A 27,675-nucleotide genomic window follows, 5' to 3' on the forward strand; every position below is an offset into this window, starting at 1 on the left:
CTTCAAGTCAACTGGGTATCTACACAGGTGCAAGAAGACAGGGTGCCATGATCCTAGAAGGGCAGGCGATTTAAGTCAGTGCACCCAGGGCATCTGCTAACCCTCTTATGCTAGTGCTTTCTTTTTAAGGAACTGGGGCTTGCTGAGGACACAGACTCCATGTGCATATAGAGCAATGGAATTTCCCACTCTATTCCAATGAGTGTAAAAACCATGAGGGTCAAAGACAGGGAAGCCTGGTGCGCTGCAGTCCATGGGGTGGCAAAGAGTCAGACAGGAATGAGTGCCTGAACAAGACACCACATAACACCAAGTAGCAAAGTGCCGGCCTTTGCAGCTCTGCCTCAGTTTCCTTCCACTACCTTCTAGTTTTCTTAGCCCAGAGTTTTCTCATCCCCGGGGCCAGGAGAAGATATCAGAGAGGCACAGTGGATGGAGGATGTGAACGCACACGAGAGAGAGAGAGAGAGAGAGAGAGAGAGTGTGTGTGTGTGTGTGTGTGTGTGTGTGTGTGTGTCTATTGAGTAAAGCAGAGAAGAGGGTTTCGAGAGAGTATAGGAACTAAGTATCTTAATACTTGCAGAAGAAAAGATGAAGCAACACATGTCTCAGACACACCTCCCTGTGTATCTGAGCCCCAGCTACAGATTCTCCAAGGCACAGATGATTCCTGGTGACACTTTCAGGAAAAGGTAAAGCCCAGCTTCATAAAAAAGCCAGAGAATTGTTTTCTGCAGATGCGTCAGAAGAGAAATAAGCTACTTAGAGGGGAAAATGTATTTCATTTTAATTGCAGTTCTAATGAGTACATTTCTCCTCTTCCTAAATATGCAAATCATGTTTAATTCAGTTATTACTTTCAATTTTTCTCTTACCAGCAGAGCTATGAAGCCAATTAAAATCTCTCAGTTGACAACCGTAGCTGTGTTTAAGCTTCACTGAAACAAAAACTGCTTTTGAAACAAAGACAGACCAAATAAGAGAAGGTATTAGCTACAAAGCAATAGAAATCTTGGAATGATGAGCTGGCCATTCCTTGACCAATCAATCTGTCGGGCAGTCTTAATTCCCCACTTTATAGGGGAGAGCCTAGAAGAGGTTTAGTCACTTGGTCAGGTCACAAAGCCAGTGGGTGATGGAAGGAGAATGAATTCAGAGATCCCCACCTCTTGCAGCTGAGGTCTTCCTACTCTGCCAGGCTGAAGACAACATCTCAGAAAGAGGGATTACGAGGTCTCTCGCCTCATCATAAAAGGTGAAAATGTTTCTTTCAATTCTTAAGCCCCCTGGAGAGCCTATTTTCTATACCTATTGGATAACACAATTCAGAGAGAATGAATATATCTGACCAGTCTTAGTATCAGTACTTAGTAGACCTATATATTGGGCTTCCCTGGTGGCTTCCTGCCTGCACTTAGTAGACCTACATATTAGAAAGGGTAAAATCATTTTTTAAAATCCATGTGTTTATGGTTGTGCCGAGTCTTCGTTGCTGCACGTGGGCTTTCTCTACTTGTGGCAAGTGGAGGCTACTCTTTGTGGTGGCTTCTCTTGTTGCAGATCACAGGCTCTAGGAACTCCAGTTTCAGCACTTGCAGCACGTGGGCTCAGAAGTTGTGGCCTGCAGGCTCTAGAGCGCGGACTCAGTACCTGTGGCACGTGGGTGTAGTTGCTCCCCACGTGTGGAGTCTTCTCAGACCAGGGATCACACCCATGTCCCCTGCATTGGCAAATAGATTCCTATCTAACACACCACCAGGGAAGTCCAAAACCACCGTTTTAATAACTATCATGGAGGTCTGAATGAACCAAACCATGAATTCAGGATCATCTCCTAAAGTTGGAATCACAAACTATTTCAGGGAAGAGCAAAATCAACAAATAAGAGGAAGTTCCCTTCTATTGAATGCCACAGCTGAGAAGACAAGCATACACAAAGGTCTCTGTCAACCTTTTTGGGTATCTTTCTTATCTGACTGCATGAGCGCAGTGCTGCAAGGGTGTTCAACATGACCAATGATACTTGGGCTACAGGAGCTTGGATGGAGCCCACGGTGGCTTCAAGGACACACTGATAGTGGGGCCACCTGTCCACGAAGCCTTCTGAGGTCCAGACCACGCAGGACACGCATGCTGTTCTGTTAAAGGTGAGCTAGACACCTCGCGTGGGGCTGGGTGACAAATGGGTTGGTTCAGCAAAACATGACCATGCTTTGAAGTGCTGGTCGATGAGGTGTCCCTTAGAGATGAGGGAGAATGGAGTAGGGGTGGGGTGAGACCAGCACTTGGCGGGCAGCCTGCTTGCACAATGCCTTCTGCCACTAACCGATTCCTGGGAGGCAGGGAGTGGAGCGGAGCAGAGCAGGGGCAGCAGGAAAGGAGGCAGGACTGCGCCGGCTCAGGCCGGTGAAGGAGGAAGAGGACCAGAGCACCCAGAACCTGACCTCCAGCCCAGTTTCCCCTCCCGCAGCCCCGCCCCTCAGCAGGAGCTGGAGTGAACACAGGGCAGCTGGAATCCAGGGTTTCAAATACAAACCCTGGCTCCTGACTAATGACAGGAATGAAGCAGCATCCTTTCTAAGCTGGTCACAACAGCTGGTGCCCAGCGTACTGTCGGCATTGAAGGATCACACTAAAACCGTAATGAAAACTGGCTGCAGAGAAGCCCGCCAGGGCAGCCCTGTCAAGGGTTTTAGACAAGGAAATGTTGCCAGCCTGGCTGGGCCCCGCAATGGGACTCGCTGGCGAGCAATGATGCATCTTCTGTGGCCAGGCCAGTGATTCCATTGCCTATAAAATGACTCTAGGGTCTAACAATCCAAACTGCCCTATAAAAGGGGGAAGACCAGCGTCTTCCGAGCACGTGGGCTGGTCAACGAGCTCTCAGGTAGGCTCAAATGTGCCATCCTGTGAGCAGCAGGCCTGTCTGTTCTCCATCCCTTTAATTCTATCAAAATAGGAGCATTTTAAGTCCTTCTGGGAGCTCTCCAATCGAATCAGGTCAAAGGCAGCCGGAAGGAAGCCTTTTCAGCACCTCCCAGAGGCTGGAGCCCACTTACAAGCTCCCAAGGTGCCTGGGTCATCCTGGTGCTCAGAGAGGGACAGAATCCTGAACCCCACCAGCTCTGCTCCTACGGGGAGGTCCACACACTCACCATCGAACCCCAGCACGCAAGACCTGCAGAACCACACAATTCCATAGCACCTGGAGGCGCTGACCCACCTCTGAGCTTCTTCTGCCAATTCATCTCATTGAAGAGGTCCTCGGACCGCAGGAAGAAGTCGTTGATCTTGCTGCCCTGCTCGTCCCTCTCTGTGGTATAGTATATCCGTAGTTTTGACTCTTTGGTTAGGAATTCACATATACTGGGCACGGGGAAGACAATCTGCTCCATGGTTCGGTCTAACCTGACAATCTAGGGTGAAAAAACAGAGGAGATTAAAATGTCAAAAATCCTTTACTAAGGACTTGGCACAGGCCACAGGCTCAGTATTCGGCCTAGATTTTTTCTTTTTTTATTTTTTATCCATACCACATGGCATGTGGGATCTGAGTTCCCTGACCAGGGATTGAAACCACACCCCCTGCATTGGAAGACTGGACTCTTAACCACTGGACCACCAGGGAAGTTCCATACCAGAATTAAAGATCAAGCATAACACAGACCTGACCCGGACTCTTCTGGGATTTTGTAACTCCCAGACTGGGCTGTATCTCTTAGATTTATGCATAAAACCGTTTTGGTAAGTCAAAATATTTTTCTAACCTCAGACCCATGAATTGTACTGTGATGAAGTTTTATCTGGAACAATTCAAAGTGTGTTTTGTGTACAGATTCATATGAGGCTCAGGGCTGCAGATGTTCAACAGAACTTTCTGGAATGATGAAAATGGGAATGATGATGCCGCAACTGTGTGCCTGCCCCTTTGAAAGCAGAGTTCCTTTTCACATATAGGCACTTAGGACTAGCACATGTGGCTGGCACAACTGAGGACTGGAGCTTAGCATTTAATTTTATTTAATTTTAATGTAAACAGCCAAACACAGCTAGTGGTGATCCCACTGTACTATGTAGTGCTAGATCATGGTACAAATTTCACCTAAGAGCCTTTCTCAGATTGCAAAGGTGGGTTCTTTTCCCTAGATAGGAACTCAAAAAGGAGATCTTTGGTTTTCACAGATGCAGTGACCTCTGACCTCTGACCTGTCAGAGCATCTAACATGTGTGATGCATAAAACAATAGGCTCTTTTAATACTGGTATCATGCTCATTGTTCTTTTAATTAGCTTTGCTGGTTCCTGTTGTGGACACTTCACAGATATTCCCCGTGCTCTTCCTAGACAGGTTCAGTCCCCAGAGAGTTGTCTGGGGGAGACTGTTCAAATTTTTCAACACTGTGTTGAGTCATAGTCCCGGGGAGGCAGAAATTTCAAAGGGGGTTCAGGCCGCAATACTAAATGGGCAGGGCCTCCCTGTGTCCGTCCTCTTCAGGGGCTGGACAAGTCAGGTGAGGCCCAGAGCCACACCCTCTCTGAGAAGTTCTGGTTCCCAGTCTCCCAGTGCTTTTTTTCCCAGTGCAGCAAGAGAGATGACTCAGGTCAAGCTGCAGTGGGAAACTCTGAAACGAGGCAGGTTCCCACAGCCCGGCCTCCCTGAATCCTCGGAGATGTCGTCTGGAGACCAGTGGTTTCCAAATCAAACTGGAGATCATGTTACCGAGTCTGGTGCATAAGCCAACCTCATTAACTGGGAATGGGGGGCGGGTGTTGGTAACGCAGGTGCATATACAGTCTGCAGTCCCCCATGGCCCTCCTGCTTTACATCATCAGGGGGGCTCTGGATCAGCCCCCCTTACACGGAAGGAACACAATCTGAGAAGAGACAATGGAGGAACAGGTGGTCTCCTGGCAAGAACAGATACTCAGATTTCAGGGCGACCTGCATGGTGTGACCAGAGTAATGGGATGAGGGTCTGTGGAAGCCTGAGTGACAGCACTCTCTATGTCCTGCGAGACTGGAAGGTATGAGCAGCTGCCCAGGAACAGGATTTCAAGAGCTCAGGCCATCCTGCCTGGCCATTTCTCTCCATTATTCAAGATCGATTCATGCCTCTCTTTTAGTCAATGTACAGTTGGGAATCAAAATCTATCTCAGCCCTTCTCCAACCTCTAGCAGAGTGGGTGACCTTGTTAACACCTCTGTGCCTGATCAAATGTCAGTTTGATGGTGAACCAAGGAGCTCAACCAGACCATTTCCAAGGTTCTTTCCCCTCTGACATTCCACACCGCAAATACCTGAAGCTTGTCTTCTAAGGGCTCCAGAGAACAAACTTCTGGTCGTGAACAATCAATTGAGATTACGTGCTCATGCACACTGTCGTGGTCAACCGATGGGTGAAATGACGCATTATATGAGGACAGCTGCGAGACCTCAGACAGCGGGTAGGATTATCCTTTAACATGCCTCTATCCTGCAAGTCTCATATGGCCCAAAGGAGTCTGCTAGTCTTTCAAAATCCTTGCTCTGACACAGATACTGTATTTGTGCATCTCCTCATTAGCTGATCAGGACACACCATCCCTTACTGCCTGAAGCCTGCGGGCGCAGGTCTGGGCCCTCTCAGCCCCCAGGAGACAATGCAAGGAACATTAAAAATACCCATGGGCTCTGTGGTCAGCCAGACATGGATGAAAATGTCAGCCCTGACCTCTTGCTGAGTGACGCAACCTCTGAGTCCTTTTTCAGTGTTGTCCCAGCTGCAAAATGGAGATGATTTCTTTCTTGTGAGTGTGTGTGTATGTGTTTTCAGGTGCAGATCTGGTCATATTATTCCTCGGTGGAGTTCTGAGGGTAAAGTCCAGACTCCTCCCGCCAATGCCGGACGCGGTCCTGCAGGACCTGGGCTTGTCTCTTTCCTCTCTGACCCAGTGTTTTCTCACTCCTGCTCCCTAAGCCCCACCGCTTCACCTTCACCTCCCACCTCGGGGCCTGCCAAACTCTAGCCTCCTGGCTGTGCCCCTTTGTTCCCATCCTTCGGAAGGTCTGCGCTGAGGTAACGCTCTTCAGAACAGGCCGCCCTGACCACCACACTCCACAGCAGGCCCTTCTGTGGTACCGTCTCATGATACCGTCTGGTCGTCCTCACGCCCTTGTCTGAGTTCACAGCGCATGTCCTTGTGTGGCCTCGCTCGGGGTCTGTGCCCCCACTACCTTGGCTGTCACTGGCTTTGAGCATTGAGTGCGGGCCCTGGTGCACCGTAGCGTCTCACCACCTGTTCACCACTCAGACCAGTGACCGCACGCCAGCCCCAGCCCAAGGCACCCACTGAGGAGGCCCTAGACGCGAGCCTGGGTCCCAAGTGTACCCGGCCTTTACCTCTATCTGGGCCGTGTGCTTGGCATAAAACTCCAGAGCTTCGTCTCCATCCACCTGGCCGCCGGGTTTCAGCATGGTCTGAAGCTCTTTGTTATGTCGAGCCAACTAGAACACAAGTGCAGGCAGGGCAGTCAGTTCTGTTTGCAACAGCAACACACAGCTGCCTCCTGGCTCTGGGTAGAAAAGACGCATGGGAACAAGCAGCAAGCTGGAGGGTGAAGGGGGGCCCCCCTGCACCCCACTGAGGCTTGCTCTGCACGGCAGCTATTTTGGGAGCCTGGCAGTGGCGTGGAGAGCGCATGTCCACTCAAGGGCCCACTTTGCCCTGGTTTCCTTGGCCAGGCAGGAGGAAGGTGGGGTTTTCTATCCAACCCCACAGAGCCTCCTTAAGGAACACCCTGAAACCTCACAGGGGCTACATTATCATTTTTTTTAAAGCTTAAATCATTTCATTTGATAATGAATGTTCTTGCTCATTAAGATTGAGTAAGCTGATTTGGGAATATACTTTTTTTTTTTTTAACTTTAAACTTTTTATTTTGTATTGGGGTATAGCCAGTTAACAATACTGCGATAGTTTCAGGTAAATGGTGAAGGGATTCAGCCATATATATATACATGTAACCAATCTCCCCTAAATCCCCCACCCATCCAGGCTGCCACATAACGCAGAGCAGACTTCCAAGTGCTATACAGTAGGTACTTGTTGGTTATCCATTTTAAATATAGCAGTGTGCACGTGACCTTCCCAAACTCCCAGGGGCTAAATTAAATGCCAGGAATGGAGGAGACAAGGAGCACAGACTTATCAACCTGCAGCCCAATCCCATCACTGTTTTCTATCAAACGCCTCCACCTAAGAGAGGTGGAGGGGACCAGAAGCAGCTGAGTTCCCAGCTGCCCACACACCTCAGCCTGCTCCAAGCACGTCAACCTCCAGAAAGAGGAAGTGTCTTCAGAAGCCCAGCCACTTGGGAAGCGAGTTACGAAACAGGGCATTCTGGTGCCAGGGTAGGAAGTATTACTCCATCCCCCGAAAGGCAAACAAAGAGAAGGCAGAGTGACAAGTTCCCAAAGATTTCCAAGTGTGATAGGCCAGGCAGCTGAGGTTTCTTTCTTGAGACGGTTAAGACAGACTCATCAATATTTATGAAAAGACTAGGACTCCTTTCAAGTGTCTGGAGACACAGTCATAAACTATCCAAGTGTCATGGCTCAGTGGGAACGCTTTTAAGAAATGTGGGGGTTTCCGAGGACATGACCCTGCGGGAATGGAACACTGGAAGCAGCCTGGACCTCACACTCGGGGTCAGGTGGCTGGCGGTACCCGTGAGCCATGTTACCACGCGCCCAAACAACCTCAGGCTGAATCCTTACAGGAAAAGCAAGTTTAAGGGCGCATGCATGGAATGCTGGCGTTGACTGTTGGGCAGGGGGGCCTGGGGAGGGGTCGCACCTGATGAGCTAGGATGTAGATGTTGTGTCCCACGTTTCTGGGGGAGGCGGCTCCGTCCTCACCATTCTCACCATCCTCGAACTCCACTTCACCTTGCATGTAGGCTTTCTTGATCACTTCCACCTGCAAGAAGGGCCATAGCACAGAGCCCCTGTCTCAGGAAGGCCCACACAGGACGGGCAACGACAGCACACACATGGAGTCTCCCCTCCAGGGACAGACACTGCCCACCAGGCTCAGTACACTTTTCCTCCAGGTGTGGACACAGCCTCAGAATCCTTCTTAATACAATCACAGGCAGCCACTGCCAATCAGCCTCCACTGACAAGAGAGGGAAACCCATCCATTCTCCCTAAACCAACAGACATCCTGTGGCTGATCTATGACTGTCTATCTTTTTTATTTTTTTTTCCTAACTTTTAATTTTGTATCGGGGCATAGCCAATAAATGGGCTTCTCTGATAGCTCAGTTGGTAAAGAATCCTCCTGCAGCAGTGCAGGAGACCCCAGTTCAATTCCTGGGTCGGGAAGATCCACTGGAGAAGGGATAGGCTACCCACTCCAGTATTCTTGGGTTTCCCTTGTGGCTCAGCTGGTGAAGAATCCACCTGCAATGTGGGAGACCTGGATTCGATCCCTGGGTTGGGAAGATCCTCTGGAGAAGGGAAAGGCTACCCACTCCAGTATTCTGGCCTGGAAAATTCCATGGACTGTATAATCCATGGGGTCACAAAGAGTCAGACACGACAGAGCGACTTTCACTTTTTTTTTCATAGTCAATAAGCAATGTTGTGATAGTTTCAGGTGGACAGAGAAGGGATTCAGCCATATATATACATGTATCCATTCTCCCGTAAACTCCCTTCCCTTCCAGGCTGCCCCATAACATTGAACAGAACTCCCTGTTATGACCTTCTGCTTTAGAACGGGACGGTGGCTAAAAAAAAATGCACCCGAACGATAACATGATACAAATGAAGCATAGAAACCAGTCTTGTCCTATCTCTTCATCTCCTCCTGTCATCTCTCCCCATCCCGTACCTTTGCCATTTCAGGAAAAACAGAAAAGAAAACCATTCGCCTTTAGGAATAGCTGATGAAACTATTTTATGGCTTCAGATATTTCCCTGTCCCTTGCAGCCTACACCACATGAAGAAAAGATCTTTAACTGATGACATCTACCAGCACTTTCTATGCGCTGAGCACTATTCTTTCAGAAACGTGAAGGCTCATCCACGCTTTATGAGGTGTCAAAGATTCCCCTTGATTATGGATGAGGAAGCAGACTCAGAGAGGCAAAGGGGCGTGACAAAATTCACACGAGCGAGCTGAGCTTTGACCTTGATCTTCTCACGCCCAGAGCATGCTTCCCAGGGCATCTGGGTGCCGGCCTTCCTGCTCCCATCTGCTGGCCTCAGCTTCCTGTGAGGGGGTAGGGTTGGTTCTGCCCCTTTCTCAGTTCCTCCCAGGAACCCAGCACAACACCCTGGACAAAACAGGGCCCAGTCAACGTTCATCAAATGAACCTATCAAGAATCAATCATTCAGAGAAAAAGAACACAATGCCTTCAACCCTTAATTTGCACTAAAAATTGATCACTTTCTCTAACGACTCAAAAGGCATTTCCGCCTCCTGCATCGCCACGAGGACAATACTGTGAATTACTTTTCACTGTTGGAGATCAAGCACGCAGAGGGCCACACATTTCTGCACTGACACCAGGTCAGGCCCTGGAAATAACTGTGGAGACAACGCCCTCACTCTCCGAGCTTGTCTTCCTGTCGGTTCTTTAAAAACAAACTGAACAGACAACGTGTCGCACAGGACTTGGGAGCCTGAACGCACAACATGTATGTGTGCACACACATATGTGCACACGTGCTCCCGACATTAGGGTGTCTCTGCTGCACTCCTTCTCAGAACTGCGTTTGTTCTAGGAAGCCTTTGACTCTGCCCTGCGATTTGGGAATGAAGCTGTTCAGCCACAAGGGGACAACCTGGAAGCCGGTGGTACCCAGGGGGGCTGCCATGTCTCCCACCCAGGATGGGGTGTGTTCTTGACTGATGGGAACTGGAGTGGGGTCCCTGCTCAGTCATCCATCCCCACTCAGGAGTGACAGATCCCAGTCTCCCCAACCCCCAGCCCCAGTTACATAAGCCCTTACGTAAACTGGGAGAGGACTTCCGCCTCAGGCTGAGAACTCACTCCTGGCCTCAGAGATCAAAGTGCTGGGCTCGCTGTGAACTTTATTTAAAGGGACACATAAAGGGACTTCAGCCGGCCCCAAGCACACACTGGGTCACCGGGCGGCAGGACAGTTTTAGTGCCCTCATTTAGGTCTGTCAGTTACAGTTTATTTGCGTGGGAAAAAGTCTAAATAGAGAATTCCGTCCTCAGTTCGGTTCAGCATCTCTGCCAGTTGCTGTCTCGCAGTCTACAGCCCTGACTCCCGGCCTGGAAGTCACAGCCAGCTGTGAACATCACCCCCCAAAATAAACAAGTGTGTTTTCTTTTTTAAAAGACCCAAAACATCAGCACCGCCCCCCACCCCCCCCCCACCAGGAAAAAAAAAAAAAACCCACTATTCTGTTGCCCAGGTTCTCGATACCAAGAAGAGATGTGAATTCTTGATCCCTGGACAAAGCCACAGCAAAGAGTAGCCGTGAATGAGCACATTCCAGAAGAGTTTACCGCGTGCGGGCACCATGCACAGAGCTCTGTAGGAATCATCTGCTTAGTCTCCCTAGCAACCCTCTGGACTAGCTGATACCATCCTCTTCCTTTCAGGGAAGTGGAGCTCAGAGAATCACCAAGGTGACCCAGAGAAGGGCAGAGCTGTGGATGTGAACTCCAGGCTCCCACACCCCTCCTGGTGCCACCTTCCCCGAGGGAAACAGCCTGGGGAGGCTTTCCCTGGGGGCTGTGCTGAAGGCAGAGGCCACCTATTCCATACAGGGGTCACTCCCCTGCCCTGGTCAGTGGCCTGAATCAAATGTTCTCTTTGCACTTCTGATTGCTGGCATCACAAAGAAAGCTCAAGGAAGTAGATACTCTGCTCCGGCTCCCACGAAGCTCTGATGCTGCTCAGCGCCAGGGCCAGGGGCTCAGTCGTCCGACTCACCAGTTCCTTGGGCCTCATGTTATAGAGGATCCGCTCAGCATTCTCACTGTCATGCCTGCTCTCCATGATGGCCAGGAGTAACTTGGATGCATTGTTCTAATTGGAGACACAAAGGGAGGAAGATATGAGGAGGAATTGCCAGGGGGCGGCCGGCCTGAACCACGGGTGATCAGGGGCTGCATCCAAATGTTCCGCTCCATGGGAGGGTGTGGGTCCAGCGCTGGGTTGGCCCAAAAGTTCGTTAGGGGTTTTCCCTAAGAGTGTACAAACCAGAACAAACTTTTTGGCCAACCCGATACATCCAAAACCACCTGCACCAACTGAGAAGGTGCCACTTACGACCCCAAAAACACGTCCACAGGAACAGATGATGGTCAAAGAGGCACCTATCTGTTTGGGTACAGTTTACCCTTACAGTCACTTGGTCCAACTCCTAGTGGACATGGGACAGTTAAACAAGGGAGCCTGGTGGATCCACTGGGATCCTGATGATGACAGCGGTCAGGAAGCCCCTGAGACATAGACCCAGATGCCTTCGGGGGCAGGGGTTTGTTATCAACACTGTGATTCAGCCTTGCAGGTCAGAGAAGGCTGACAATTAAGGTAATTCCTCCCTGACCTAAGCGAGAAGGAAACGGCAACCCACTCCAGTACTCTTGCCTGGAGAATTCCACGGACAGAGGTGCCTGGTGGTCTACGGTCCATGGGATCACAAAGAATCGAACATGACTGACTAATACTTATACTTCCGTGACCTAAAATAGCACTATCAGCTCTATAGCCCCTAATATTACCATGAGAGTACAGCCAATGCCAGTTAACAAAAGGGACCCAAGGGATCACCGTACGCATGTTAAACCATCATTTCCCACTATGTTCAAAGTTTTTACATAACCACTCCCTGCACATCTCAGCTTTTAGGTTCCAGGACTATGATAATCCACATGCTTCTTCGTGTATTGGACTCGAAGGCTGTTGTTTTGGTGAGAGGGGGCAGTATCTTTTTTTTTTTTTTTCTCCCCAAGCACAGATCACAGCAGTTCCATCGGGTTGTTATGCCATCGAAAGATGGCTTTTCACAGGGAAGAAATGTCTCTAATAACCTTCAGGTTACTGGACTAGCTACAAATGCCACTGAAATGCTGATGAGGAGCACCTGAAGGTCTCAGTTTATTTCAGGTTCTCCTCTTATATATCCTGATAAATGGTTGCCAGGGATATGAGCCTGAATGAGGTGATCCTTCTACAATAGGATTTGTCAAAGGAGTTAAAAATAGCCCAAAGAAACAAATCCACTTAAATGATAGACCCAAACTATCCATTAGCGTGGACTCCCGGTTAGAAACATTAAAATAAAATAAAAAGAACTGGGTGATTCCTGTGGGCTTCTGTGTTACCACCTTCCCTGACGACCTTTCCTCTGGCACCAATGATGCCATAAACACAGACTGGCTTTTCAGCTAAACCCTGTAGGTCCAGGCTCTCCCATGACAATGACAAAGCACCCGGTGCTCCATGCGGGCGTGAGAAGGAGGGCAGATCTCAACCTGCCCCAACACGGGAACGGTTAAAAAGGAAATGTGCTCAGGGAGGCTAACGTTTCAAAACACACTTTAGACACCAGACTGGGTTGCAAGCTCAATTCTCAAAAGTAAAACTTTGGACTCAGAGAATCTTTGGAACCCCTAAGACAGGAGTAAGGGTTTTTTGTTCTTCTGTTTTTACTTTATTTTTAACTAATTTTCTTGTACATTCAAGAAATCAACATCAGGAGTAGCCCAACAGCTTCTCAAATATTCAACAAGCTGGCTTGTAAACCCAGCGGCTTAAGCATCTTGAAGTGACTGCTTTCACCCCATAAAACTCTTTTGGTATCAGAGGGAGTGAGCATGTCAAAGGTGCTTCTACATCAGCCATCTGTTTGTATAGGATGCAAAGAAACTCATCAGACGCCGGGAGGCACAATACTGGGCGGTTTAACTTTTCCTTATGTTAACCCAGCATTGATGAACCTCCCTTCTGCTAAATCAATCACGAAACAGAAAAAGGTGTTCCCTGATACGATCAACATACAACATTTTTTTTTGGTCCTCGATAGTTTTAGTGGTACTATTCTTCAACTGGCCCTTTCCTGCAATGGGGGGAGGGGAAATGAGAGACCACAGAGGGAATGGAGTTTCCACTGTTTCTCTGTCTTCACCTTTCAGAATCAGCTTGTTAGTTCTCTGAGTCTGTCTGAATTTGCTTCTTAGCTTTGGGTGATGAGTTCCCATTCCATGTGACCTGTGAGTCGAAAAACTGATATCCTCTCCCAAGACCTTATTTGGAAGGGAAAAACCGAAGTTCTGCCTTTTACTCAGAACTTGCAACGTGGATCATTCATTGAGTTTAAAACAACTGTCTCCAGGATTTAGTTTCACAGCAGTGACCACGTCACGTGCACAGGCAACACACAACAAAGTTTCCAAATGCTACTGTTTTTCTGCTTTCAATTCCTACTTGCCTTCAGTTCTAACACAAGGTCCATCCTCTTCTTTCCCAGAGGGTTGATGTCATTGAGGATCAGGGCTGTGATGATGTCAATGCCATTGGATTCATGGGTGGCTATGCAGTTCTGAGAAAAGAAGCACATGCAGACATTGACACAAGGCTGGTCATGTATCAGACGTCAAAGGCCAACAGGCTGAACTGCTATTTCAACACAAGGTTTGCCACTCCCAGTCATGTCTCTAGGGGAGGGCAGCAAATTTTCCGTGAGAAAGTGGTAAAAATAAAAGACAGATGAAAATCTCTAGTTTCAGAATTAACAGTAAACAGTAGGAAAGTCCCCATGCACTGTAACTGATAAATTGGCCGCATCTAATCCAAACAGCGCAGTGGGCTTTTGTTCTTAAGGGAAAATATGGTGTGTGACTGATTCTGGGCTCTGAGCACCGGTTTCCCCTTGAAAGGTGTGTTCCACTCTCTCTACATCACTCGGTTTTCATATCGCACACTTTTGCTTCAGGCTCGAGCTTGGAAAGCAAGTTTTAATTCACGTAATATCAGAATTAATCACCTTCCCCCAGGTAAGATCCCCGTTTGCAGCAGAATTCACACCAGTATGCTCCTTTGCACAGACCTCAGTTTGGCAGAAAAGCCAACTTGAGGTTATAAGGAAATTCACTTAGATGTCAGATAAAACCTCTCCCCCCCAAGCCTGTTATAATTTTTTTGTTTGTTTGTTTCTTTTCACTTTAACTCCAACTATATCATCTGTCTCATCAGGAAACCTGGAGAGGAAAGTGGATCTAACAAAATGCTGGCCTCACAGTCATGGACAACTACGATCAGATTCTCAACATCCAGTGAGTGGCCCCTCTCGTAAGCCAGGCTTCTCTTCTGAGCCAAGGTTCTGGCCTTGGATCCCAAGTAACATGGCATGTCATACCTGTCCTGGCCACTGGGTTTATCATGGGCTATTTTAAGCACTGGCCTATCCCTTCCAACTAGGAGACAGCTAGAATTTGAGTTAAAAACCACACTCGTTCTAGCATCAGTGCAAAACCTCACAAAATCTATAAGATGTCATGGATAAGCAATGACTCTACTGGGTTCCACTCCAAAAATATGCTTCTTGAGAGGCACCAAGGGGTCTTGGGCGTCCTTGGTGGCTCAGTGGTAAAGAATCTGCCTGCCAATGCAGGAGACATGGGTTTAATCCCTGATCCAGGGAGATCCCACGTGCCGCGGGGCAACTGGGACCATGTGCCACAACGGCTGAGCCTGTGCTCTAGAGCCTGGGAGTTGCAGCTGCTGAGCCTGCGCACCTAGAGCCTGTGCTCCACAACGAGAGAAGCCACTGCCATGAGCAGCCTGCGCACTGCAACTGGAGAGCAGCCCCCACTCGCAGCACCCAGAGAAAAGCCCTTGCAGCAGTGAGCCCAGCACAACCAAAGATAAATAAACAAAAATTATTTTTAAAAAAGACTAATGGGTCTTTCTCTTCTCCGAATGTTAACTGTATGTTTTTCTCATATTATTTTCAAATGGTCTCATGTCCAGCAAGGCTCTTCTCTCTTAAGTTAAAACCTCCTTCTGTGAGGTGGTCCCTTTTTGTGTCTTCCCTAATATTTGAAATAGAGCCCAATCTTCTGGTCTTACTCATTTACCTCCAACTTTACCATGTATTCCCAGCAAAGTTAAGAGCTGGGCCATTCAAACCAAATCAAACTGGGCACAGACCAGGATGCCCGCTGATGCCTGGGATCAGGTCACATCCTGGAACATAATAAAATCCAGTGGCTGCTTCCTCACTGCTGGACAGAGGCCTCTAGTTCTCCTGACTCCCAAGGTCTACAGCCAGATGCTATATGACTTCTGAACTAGTCCATGTCATCAAGGCTTCAAAATGATACACCTTTTTTTCTTTTTCCCCACCTCCTCAAAGAAAAATGGAATTACCTGATTCTCATGGCAAGGTCCTTGACAGTATTCGGTCAAACTTTCCAGGGTTTGGTTGATGAGGGCCACGTTCTTTTCGTTGATATAGAGTCCCAGAAGACCAAGACCCCCAGTGGTGCTTCCACAAATACAGTCCAGAAACTGCAACGTCTCGCACACCAAATTGTAGTTGGTCTTGTTGTTTTGGCAACGGAGGAAGTTCTGCAATTGGGGCGTCCCCAGGTTTAGGGAGCAGAGGCAAAGAGAGAGGGAAACGGTCACTCAGCCTGCCATTGTGATCATGTGTAGTCGGTTGGGGCACAGGATTGCGTTGGTTAGAACAGAAGAGTCAGCCCCCACGATGGTCAGCCATGGATGCAGCCTTGGCAACAGCTACGAACACTTGGCTTTTGTATGGGATGCAGTGGAGAAGAGCTCCTCTTTGACAACCCACTTCAGACTCCAAGACCCTTGTTTCTCATTTCTCTCCTCCTCACTCCAGCCCACCTCCCTGCCCACCACATGTTAAGTTCAGAGTCTTCTGACATTTCCAAGGACAGTGGTTTTATTGAAAAGATGATGGTGTGGTCTGGATGCTGAATGCCCAGAGTGTAGTCCTGAGGGTAAATCATCACAGCATAAAGTGCCACAGGAGGGCTTACATCACGGCCCTGGTGGGGATCTGGATTACCTCGTTGGGTCACTTCCATTATTAAAGGAAGGAACGAAAGTGAATAAATGTGTGTATGCTTGTGTGCGTGTGCCCGAGTATGTATTCTCAAGGTAAACTTACAATGTTAACAAGACTTAAGGGCAGATACTTTCTCAATGAAGTAAACCAAGGCACATTCCATAATACAATGTCTATTTTCATATGGAGATTTTTTTTTTTTTTTTTGGGTCATAGACTCCAGTAATCTCTTCTTAAAAAGAGGCAAAGATTAACCACAAATGCTTTTGGGCATAGTTATAAAAGTTACATATGTTTGCTGTAGAAAATCAGAAAATTATCTTTTTGGATTATCTTTCTAAAAAGATAATTAAAAAATAAAATGAATGTAACTTTTGACCCGGTAATTCCACCTCTGTTACTGTTCACAAAGTACGTATTGGATGTTTGAGAAAGCACTGTTTGAGACAGAGAAGAGCTGGAAGCAACCTAAAGGCTCATCAGTTGGGACATAAACAAACGATAATCCATCAACAGTCTTTAATATTGTAAGTTGCAAACACCAAAGCAGGTCCGTGTGTATCAATATGGAAAGATCTCTAGGATATACTGTTGAGTTAAGCAAACAAAAAGGGCAACTAGCAGATTAATAGGGATCCAGTGCTCCCATCTAAAGATACAGGAAAAGGACAGGAAGGATTCAGTGCAGAACAATGTGGGAATGCGAAGAGGGACCTTTTTTTTTTTTTTTTAAAACCAAACACTTATTTTCATTTAAGCCTTCACAGAAAGAATATATTCATTGTATAATTCATTCATTATGTACAAAGAATATATTCCTTGTACAATTAAAACATTTATAAATGCACAGATTAAAAGCTGGTAATCAAGTTTAATGCTTGACTTGTCAACAAGCTAACCACCCGTCACTGTCATCCCAACCCCAAATTAAGCTCAGTCCCTTATGCTTAAGCCTTTCTGACAAGTCTAAAAATTGGGCCATCACTCAGGTCCGGGTGGGAGGTGGGGGAAGGACAGATGTTTGAGAACCACGTGCGCTTGCCCGTGACTACATTTCTAAGGACCACAGGAAGCCAGAGGAGGGCTCCACAGCCATTTCTTGCTCCAGTCCCTCAAAGAAGATTCTACCTGTTAACAGCCTGGCTGAACCCCACGCCATGCCATGGTGGGGTGGAGGAATATTCATGAAGAGGATAGGGGAGGACCAGACTGTCCTAGGCTCAAATGCACAGCATGGCTCTTGAGGTCCAATTTCCTCCCCTACTCCTGCGTCATCATTCCTGCCATGCCCCTGCCTCTGCTCGGGGACACCCTCTCTCCCGCCGTGCTCGTCTCTGTCTGGCAGCCACGAACTTCTTTCTGCTCTTCAAGCACCCTTCATTCTCTCATCTCTGGGGCTTCAGCCGCACCGTTCCCTCTGTCTGTCACGCTCTCCCTATCTCCTGTGATTAATCAGAGAGTAACTCTCTGATTAACTTCTCTTCCTTCAGGTTGGGGTCTCAAGTTACTTCTTTCAGGAAGCCCTCCATCCTGACTCCAGTAGGACTGGAGCACCAGCACTGGCAACAGCCGACTAGCACAGGGACTGTGTCGGGCCAGGGGCTTCACCAACACTGCCTGAATATCTGAGTTAAGTTGAATGAATGGGAGAAAGAGGACTTGGGGAGTCATCAAGGCTGACATGCTTCAGACCCTCCAGGAAGGACAGTGAGCAGCCCTTTCTTGAAAGCCTCTCCCATTTCTCATGATCTTTATAGCGTGTCCACCCAGAATTTCTCCCTCCTAACTCACATCCATTTTCTCTTATTCTCTACAAAAACAGAGGTTTTTTGCTGTGCCACTTGCTAAAGGCCCATGGGAACTTCCACGCTTAAGGAATACAGTTTACCCTCAGCACATACCACTCACCCCACCTTGCCTAGGCTAGAAAAATCCTGTTATTTTTGTGGTCTTCCTTGGAGTGCCAGGGACCAAGTCAGGATGGGAAGATGAAGGAAATCAAAGACTTTAAGTCTGGGCTTAAACAGACCTCAGTGGACAGAAATCAGAATCTGCATCCCTTAACCAAGATCAAAGCAAAGCCAGCCTCTCAGGGGAAGGTTCAAAAGCAATGGAAAAATGGTTCAAAAACAGTCCTTCCCATCAAGGTTCTTGCTACTGTGAACAAAGCTTGCTTAAGGCAGCAACTGCCCATTCAGCAAAGTCAAGTTCGGTGGCTTTATCTCTATTGAACATTTATCAACAGGAGAGTTAAGGTTATAAACATGACAAGAAACTCTGGGCAACTTCAAAAGGCCAGAATCCCTCCCTCTCTGGGCTTATCTGCACTTCCTTCTACCAGGGAGCTGGTCCCTCTTTCCTCATGAAAATGTCTTCTCCTTCAGATCCAAAAGGAAACCCTGACCCAGAGATTCACCATCGGATCCAGAACACTACCAAGAAGATGGCATTCAGAGCTGCCGAATCCCGCTTAAAACTATCATTTTGAGAGCCAGACTCCTACAAGCATCTTCTTGTCAGAGAGATTTTATTAACTAGCTCAGGCTGTCTGACTTAGTGGGAGTCTGTAAAGATGAGTGCAAGCTTCATGCTTCTAAACCCTTGGTCCAGACTGCTGGTTTGCCAGCCGGGCCCTGCAAAACCCTGGGGGACCCCAGGAATGCCCCATGTCTCAGAGCTCTTATAGATGAGAAAGCAAAGTTCGAGCACTCTGTAGTTTCTATTATGAACAAAGCAGCCTTGCTTTCATTTGCTTTACCTTGTACCTTCTGAGCTGTTCAAACAAAGAATTCTGCAGCCTTAAATAGTTTAAAATTACTGGCGTTATGGTACCCTCAAAGGTTAAATTGTTAAGTTTTTTTTTTAATATATTATACTGTACACTCCTTCTCTCCACAATACCACTGTTTCTGGAAGACCAGTATATTGGAGAATGGAGTTTTGGAAGGACTCATGGAAAGGTGCTTCTGGCCACAGGGCTTGGAGAATTAATTCAGAGTTTTGCGAAGAGCTAAAGACAGCTGAGCGTCAAAGAATTGATGCTTTTGAACTGTGGTGCTGGAGAAGACTCTTGAGAGTCCCTTGGACAGCAAGGAGATCAAACCAGTCAATGCTAAACGAAATCAACTCTGAATATTCACTAGAAGGACTGATGCTGAGGCTGAAGCTCCAATACTTTGGCCGCCTGATGCAAAGAACCGACTCAATGGAAAAGACCCTAATGTTGGGAATGATTAAGGGCAGAAGGGAAAGGGGGCGACAGAAGATGAGATGGCTGGATGGCATCATTGACTCAATGGATATGAGTTTGAGCAAACTCTGGGAGATGGTGGAGGACAGGGAAGCCTGGCAGGCTGCAGGCTCAGTCATGTCGGCCACGACTGAACAACAGTAAGGTACAAAACAACATCTGTGAGGATTTCCCCACAAGGAAGGGTGAATTCATACAATGAGGGCCTCCCTCTGCTTCCCCAGTGAAGATGGGAGTTCCAGGGGGTGGAGGGGAGGAAGAACAGATCCACGAAACCCGAGCTACACTCAGGAAACAAGCACCTTGGGACTGCCCCTCTGACGTTCATGGACGGGACTCTACTCAAGGGGGGTTTTTGTGTTTGGTTAGTTCAGAACTCAGCAGACATCAGCTTCTCTGAGCAGCTTTCCTGGACCTGGCTCACTGTGTTGGTTCTCCTGCTCTGAATCTACAAAACCCCTAAGATGGCACAACAATAGCCCTCAGCATGCTGCGTGGTCGTCTCCCTCTTACCAGGGGCTCCTGCTTTGTGGGGAGCAGGGGTAGGGGGGTCTCCATCGCCCTGGCTCAGGGCACAGAGCAGGTCCTTGCCGAGGTGAGGAAATCAATACACACATGCAAAGTCTTAATCTACTTTTCCTTCGGAGCCTGAGGTTGGTGGAGACCAGGGACACTGGTACAGGCGAACGGTACAGAGCAATGGCCACGAAGTTCAGCCTAGGAATCACCCCAGCAGCAGGGCGGGGCCCCCAGCCACAAACACGCCACAGTCGAGCTGAAGGCTTTGTTTTCCTACTGGTGGGACAGCCGGGTTTCCCACGGTGTCGCTCACACTCCCTTGGCCTGTCTCCTCCATGATGGATGGTGTAGATACGGAAGGTGGAACGAATACAGTCTCCCTTCAAACAGAGAAATGCCAGCCAAGGAGACAGTCACCAGACCCTGACCTCTGGGTCATGAGAGCTCTGTCCGCCCACTGAGCTCAGCATGCAGGCGTCAGGCCAGTGCGTCAAGGGTTGACGTGTTCTATGTCCAAAGTAGGAATGTCTGAGCAACAAGCAAGAAAAAGAAGACTGACAGCCAAGATCTCACACTCAGCTGTGGACAGGGATGAAGCCGAGGATGTCAGTGGAGGAGATGGGCGGGTGTCAAAGTCTAGAATGAGCCTGAAGTCACTGCCTGGCTGACAGAAACCCCTTCGTTTTGAAGTACGGGCCAGACTTGGCTGGCTGATGACCTTGGATCTGAATGCTTTTTCAAAGCCCAGGCTCTTCAGACTCATTGGATTGAAAAATCAGTACAGATGGTATTAATACTGCAAACTTCATCCAGTACCATCTCACTGTTCTTACTGTTTAACAATTAAATTCATTACTCAGCTTACCTAGGTAGAGAGTCTGCAGCAGGTTTTAAGGGCGAGCCATTTCTAGCTGTGGCATCAAATGGTCTGGCCACAGCTAACACGTGAAAAGTCATCAAACCCCCCTGGAGGGTCAAGTCAACAATGCAACATTTCAAGGCTGCACCTTCCCCTTGCTATGTTTGGACTACAATTATTACTTTTTTGTTTTGATGTGGACCATTTTTTAAGTTTTTACTGAATTTGTTACAATACTGCTTCTGTTTTAAGTTTTGGTTTTCTGGCCAGGAGGCATGTGGGATCTTAGCTTCCTGACCAGGGATCAAACATGCACCCCCTGCAATGAAGTGAAGTCTTAACCACTGGACCACCATTCAAGTTCCTAGAATTATGTTCTTTTCAAACCATCATGATTCAAATAAAACTACCACTGCTAATCTATTTACTTTAGGAGGAAACATTCTATCTTAGAGGAGTTCAGGCACACTCTTTTGGTTCGGCTTCATCCCTTTTAGGCAGAGAGGAGTATTTTCCTTAACAATCAGCAGCAGCAGAACCAGGTAATGGCCAAGGAGCCTGGCTCCAGCACGCTTCTGGGAAGTGACAGCTTCTACAGATCTGTGTCCACTCAAAACAAAGAGTGTATCTCTAGAACCCATCCTTGGCCCTTCCTGAAAAGCCTGTGCTGCTGGAGAAACTCTGCAAGGAAGAAAACAGCCTCTATCTTAATGTGGTGGTAGACAGCACAAACTCTACCCACCAGACTGCCTGGGCTCAAATGTGAGCTCTGCATACCCTAAATGAGTCCTGTGTATCTTAGTTTCTTCATCTATAAAACAAGTGTAATAATACAGGAGACACTTAGCATCCAGAATCATCTAAGTGCCCAATAAGCCTTGGCCACAATAACAAAAAGTGAACAAAGCATTTCTGGAATCATCAGTTCAACAAATATTTTTGAACATTTATGGGAGTCCCTGGGACAGCAAGCAGATCAAACCAGTCAATTCTAAAGGAAATCAACCCTGAATATTCACTGGAAGGACTGATGCTGAAGCTCCAATACTTGGCCACCTAAGGCAAACAGCTGACTCATTGGAAAATACCTTGGTGCTGGGAAAGATTGAGGGCAAGAGGAGAAGGAGGTGACAGAGGATGAGATAGTTGCATGGCATCACAGACTCGATGGACATGAGTTTGAGCAAGCTCCAGGAGGTAAAGAGGGACAGGGATGCCTGGCGTGCTGCAGTCCATGGGGTTGCAAAGCGTTGGAGACAACTCAGCAACTGAACAACAAATGTAAAATACCAGAAGACCACTTCATTCATTCAACCAAAACATATTGATTAGAACTTTCCATGTACCAGATTCTGTAAGTATATTTAATCACCCACCCCACCACCAAGTCAAGATTTACCTGTGCACCTAAACATCAAAAAGTGGCAGGCTACCAGACAGACACAGGCGTGCCCACACACACACACACATTACAAATACATATGTGTAGCAGGGGCAACAACACAGATAAGGCTGAGATTTTATCCCTAAGGAGACGGTGGGGAAGATGAGACAGAGAAACGCTTCGGAGGTCAAGAGCAGTCTGGGCCCTCAGTTGGAGGAGACTAGCTGAAGGGAGAGGAGCCCACAAGTCACAGAGAAGCTGGGCGGAGCTGTGAGGAGCTTGGGCTCCCCGCCCCTACCTCACGTCCGCCCCGCCCCTACCCCGCCCCTGCCCGCCCTCACCTGGAGGTCCCGGTTGTGGTTTTCGCACAGCAGCTGCAGGAAGCGGAGGATGGGCTGCATGATGGTGATGACCGCGCTCATCTCCAGGTCGTCCTTGCTCTTGTCCGCTGCGGCCTGGGCGCCCTCCCCGGACTGGTAGTGGTCGTCGGGGTCAGCTTCCCTTCTGAAGGTGGTGAAGGCTTTGCGGGTGGCAGCAGAGGCCTCCAAGAGCTGATCCCGCACCTCTTCCGTAATCTGCGTCGCAGGCTCTTTGGCTAGAACGCAAACGTGAGATGGTCAATGCTGCCAAATCCTCGGGAACGCTATTCACCACGCCAGAGACAATGTTAAGAGACCTAAGTTCTGCCATCATTAGAGAGCCCCTCAAGGTTGGCAAAACGCTCCAAGATGGCACCATCTTCTCTCAGCCCTTAAAATTAAAACTGAGTCGGGCTCTGCCAGCTCATCGTGGCTCTAAGGCATCACCTCAGCTTGCTCTCATTTAGAGGAACAGTGGTAGAGGTTCTGCCAGCTTCACACACCTATGACTCTGGGCCTCAGCTTCCTCATCTGTAAAATGGGGAGAACATCACTGAAGTCTTTCTCTGAGCGGGTTCCCGAGAGGGTCAACATAAGCTAAGCAAATGGTAATTACTGTTACTGTATGACGATCGATGGAATCCTTTACGGAGCCCCAGGGCACCGTGATTTGATCAAGCACTTGATGTGTATTAATTACCTGGCTCACTTCTCACACTAACCCTGTAAGGTAACCAGGTACTAGAGTTAGGGGCATTAGACTCTGTTGCCGGACTGCCTGGGTTCAGATCCTGACTCTGGTTTACTTACTACTTTCATGTTCTTAACAAGTTAATTACCATTCTGATGCCTCAGTTTCCTGGTCTGTTAAATGGATGTAAAAGAATTTATTTTACAGTGTTGACTTGAATTCTAAATGAAGTAACACATGTAAAGGACTTTGGACAGTGCCTGGTTCGTAGGAAATACTCAGTAAATGTAAGCCTTCCTTTTTCTTTTGTTTATCCCCATTCTACACCAGTGGTTATCAACTAGGGGTGATTTTGACCCCAATTCCACCCAGGGGATGACAGGAAATATCTGGAGAGATTTCAAGTTGGAGATAGGCTACTGGTACCTGCAGGCTTCCCAGGCGGTGCTAGTGGTGAAGACCCACCTGCCAAAGCAGGAGACATAAGAGAGGCGGGTCTGATCTCTGGGTCAGAAAGTCCCCCTGGAGGAGAGCATGGCAACCCATTCCAGTATTCTTGCCTGGAGAATCTCATGGACAGAAGTGCCTGGTGAGCTCCAGTCCATGGTGTCACAAAGAGTTGGACACGACTGAAGCAACTTAGCATACACGCAGTGGCATCTACTGGGTTGAGGCCATATGTGCTGGTACACAGCCTACAATGCACAGGACAGCCCTGACAGCAATGGATTGTCCAGATGTCCCACGTGCTGTGGCTGAGAAACCCAGGTCTCAACTTAAAAAAATAGGGCTCAGATCCGCTCAAGGCCATCTGACTCTAGCACTTTTGAGTCTACCCACTCCCCAGTATTACTTCTCTTCAAGGAAGGTAATGGATAAAAAGCTTCATGAACTTTCAAATATTTTAGAAAATAAGGGAGGATTAGATAATGCCTTTTGTTTTAAAGTGTATATCTTCCTCAACTTTCTCGGACATTAAATGAAAATTACAGGAAAAGATTATCAGTGGATTTCCTGCCAATAAAACCCTGAGTTTGACCAAGAAAGTATCAGTGTATTAAACATTAGGAGTTTCCCAAGCAGCAGGAATTCAGTTCAGGTTACATGTTGTTGCTGTTGTTTAGTCACTAAGTCGTGTCCGACTCTTTGCAACCCCATGGACTGTAGCCCGCCAGGCTCTTCTGTCCATGGGATTTCCCAGGCAAGAATACTGGAGTGGGTTGCCATGCCCTCCTCCAAGGGATCTTCCCGACACAGGGATCAAAACTGAGTCTCCTGCATTGCAGGCAGATTCTTTTACCACTGAACCACTCTTCCAGGTTACACAGGAAGAGTTTTATCACAATCAGACTGGTTTTATTCTTCTGAAAGCCCCAGTCAGAATCCATCTGGGAGTCTAGAAGTCCTGTAAAAATTAAAGGAAAACCAGGGTTCCTCCCATGTTCCCAATTCAGCTGACCCCAGAGCTGCGAGCAGGTGAGTGTTTACCTTTCTTCCGTGACGGGGCATCCCTGTCCACCTCGTCGTCTTTCTTTTTATTTCCCAAGTCACTGGTGTTCACGGTCACTGTTGCCTTGATTTCCTGCTGGGCCACCTTCATTCGGTCATAGAAAACCTTGAAGAATTTCTCCGACTTCTTGTCTTCTGTCAACCGGCAGAAAAAGGAGTGCTGCCAAGGAAAACCCATGGTTTTTTTCCTGACACTGTGACACACCAGTTACTGAATCCCACTCAGGACACCAAAACCTCACGAGGATCAGAGCCAGACACAAAACCTGAAAACCCATCTCAGTTTGGACCAAGGTTCAACACTGTTTCTTGCACTGTCATTCCCTCGATTCAACAGCCTGAGTGTGTCTACAAGGAGCTTTGAGAGAAAACTGTCACGTCTTGGCTGAAGAAGCCATACCGGCCTGGGAAGCCTGCTAGGGGGTGGTGGGCAGATTTTAGCTAACTGAGCACAACTCCCAACACACACAGATATCAACTCCAGTAACAATGAAAGCAGAATGTGTTTTTGGTAATTGTTGCACGGTCAGTCATGTTTAAGGACATCTACGAACCCTCCTCTTTGCAAACCCCTATGAATATATACAGATAAGTAAGACATGCAACCCGCCCCTCTAGGGCTCCACACCAGATTACAATGACATGCCTGTAAGGAAGACTGAAACGTGTAAAAAGTGCTCCAGAAGCTACAAAGACAATTATATTAGAGATGTTCAGAGCTGGCAAGGATGACATAGGTCTGGAGTGATCCCAAGATCTTCAAGGAAAAGGTGGTTTTCAAATGAGGTCTTAAAAGGCAGGTAGAGATGAACAAGCTTACAGTTACAGGTAGTTCGCCTCTTGGATACGCACTTGTTTTTTTGGACCCACTGCAAGCAAGAGTATACACTGTTGATGTGAAAACACAATATGGTGTCTCAACTTCGTTTACGAGCATTCTCTTTTCACCCCTTTGCAAATACCACGCTGTTGTGGATTATTTACATAAAAATACAATACGGTCAATTTCCAGAGGAATAAAACAAAGCTCCAAACAATGTATTTGCTTCTCCGGGTTGGAGCTTTCTGCCAATTTCACTTCCACCCTCATTTGGAGAGATGGCACTTCCCTACAGAAGGTAACCCTAAGCTTGCAATCCCAGAAAAAAACAAACTCTTACCAGCTTCACAAAGCCCTTCGACTCCTCCACCTCTCACCCCCGCACACCCTGAGCCTGACTGAGCAGCCCGCCGGCCCGAAAGCCACTGCGTGTCCATCTGCCGACACGCAGCTTCAGCCACTGTGGCGCCTCTTCCAGCCACTAGTCTACACGCTACACTGACAGAGGCCCGTGTCACCTGCCCACAGAGCTCTGCTCAGTCCTGCCCTTCTCCCTCTCCCTGTTCTTCACCTCTGGTTGTTTCTTACGTACAACACAAGATACAGCCCTCCTACCTGTGCTCCCTGGTCTTAACATTTTCTCTTCAGCCACTCCCAAATGCCAGTTTCCAACCCCCTGCTTGCCTCCTGCTTGGCCTTATCATTCTGTGTGTCACCCTCTATCACTCCCGCTCTTTAAGCCAAGCTCCAGGCTTTCACGTGCCCCACTGCCATGTGTGTGTATGTGTGTGTGTGTGTGTATGCGTGCATGTGTGCTTGTGTGTTTGTGTGTATGCATGCATGTGTGCTTGTGTATGTGTGTGCACGCACGTGTGTGCTTATGTGTGTGTGTATGCGCATGTGTGTGCTTAATTGCTTAGTCGTGTCTAACTCTTTGAGACCCCATGGACTGTAGCCCACCAGGCTCCTACATCCATGGGGATTCTCCAGGCAAGAATACTGGAGTGGGTTGCCATGCCCTCCTCCAGGGGATCTTCCCAACCCAGGGATCGAACCCAGGTCTCCCACATTGCAGGTGGATTCTTTACCAACTGAGCCACCAGGGATGCCCATGAATACTGGAGTGGATAGCCTATCCCTTCTCCAGGGGATCACTCCCACCCAGGAATCGAACTGGGGTCTCTTGCATTGCAGATGGATTCTTTACCAGCTGAGCTACCAGGGAAGCCCTCCACTGCCCTTTACTTTATTTTTAGGTTTCTCTTTTGCCCATCCATCCAACCAGTATTCCATCCATTCATCCATCCATCCGCCACCCACTATTTACTGCACATCTGTCATGAGTTGGGCATTATGCCTGTTAGAGGAGAAACAACAATGAACAAAAAGGAGTCTGTGCCCCGTGAAACTGGTAGCTTGGTAAGGAAAACATACGTTCACTCTGGAAAATTGCTCACACGTGAAAAAGCAAGTTCTACTTGTTCACTTCTTTGAGAGCTGATGTGTCTGCAGACAAACAAGAGGAGATGTGCAGGGGACTAAGCAAGACCTCAACCAACAGCCACCCAAACACAGTGACGACATTTTCCTCCCAGAGATGTCACACAACATCTCAGCCACAGGGGTCACGGGGAGACTCTGCGGGAAGGTGGCTGCTCAGGGCAATGAAGTTCAGTTGCTGCCCCATTTGTCTTCCCATGGTATGAAGGCAACTTAAGAAACATCTGTGGGCAATCTGGTCATGCAGGAAAACAAATGCACTTTAAGTCAGTGAATAGCCAAAGCCCACCGACTGTCATCTGTAAGAGTGTAACAGTGCATACCCAACACCTGCTACAAACACTGCGTCACATCCAGCCAGATGTCACTGGACAGGGTCAGGGCAAGGAGGCCTCTGGTAAAATGAGAGGAGGGCAAGGTACGGAGGATTACACGCTTCTATATATGTTTCTGCAATGGCCAGTGTATTTATTTTGCGTTATTTATAACAGTCCTCAGTCCCTCAAGGATTTGACGCTGCTTTGTAAACAAAATGTGGTCAGTGAAATGGTCAAGTGGACAGTGGGGTACGGTGACGCAAGTAAGCACAGAAAACTGACATCAGACAAGGATGGTGCTAGAAGATGTGAAAGGAGACCCAGCCGATTCTTGGGTGCTGGACATCAAAAAACTGAAAAGACAGGCAAACCCCATCATGCCTCACAGCAAGAA

At 48.0% G+C, this 27,675-nt stretch overlaps 1 protein-coding gene across 10 annotated transcripts in view; it reads right to left on the minus strand.

The window, feature by feature from the left end:
- The window catches only part of ITPR1 (inositol 1,4,5-trisphosphate receptor type 1), a 354,027-nt gene that overhangs the window by 56,642 nt on the left and 269,710 nt on the right, over window positions 1-27,675 (minus strand). For all 10 annotated transcript variants that reach the window (XM_044934302.1, XM_044934310.1, XM_044934306.1 and 7 more), the window contains 8 exons: window positions 24,624-24,804; window positions 22,427-22,680; window positions 15,404-15,604; window positions 13,464-13,574; window positions 10,961-11,056; window positions 7,837-7,959; window positions 6,381-6,485; window positions 3,224-3,416 (listed from right to left, as the gene is read on the minus strand). In XM_044934302.1, the coding sequence (XP_044790237.1) occupies window positions 3,224-3,416; window positions 6,381-6,485; window positions 7,837-7,959; window positions 10,961-11,056; window positions 13,464-13,574; window positions 15,404-15,604; window positions 22,427-22,680; window positions 24,624-24,804 (1,264 nt within the window). The remainder of the gene's footprint in view (window positions 1-3,223; window positions 3,417-6,380; window positions 6,486-7,836; window positions 7,960-10,960; window positions 11,057-13,463; window positions 13,575-15,403; window positions 15,605-22,426; window positions 22,681-24,623; window positions 24,805-27,675) is intronic.

Source organism: Bubalus bubalis, chromosome 21 (genome assembly GCF_019923935.1).
Source record: "Bubalus bubalis isolate 160015118507 breed Murrah chromosome 21, NDDB_SH_1, whole genome shotgun sequence".
In the NCBI taxonomy this organism is placed as follows: Eukaryota; Metazoa; Chordata; class Mammalia; order Artiodactyla; family Bovidae; genus Bubalus; species Bubalus bubalis.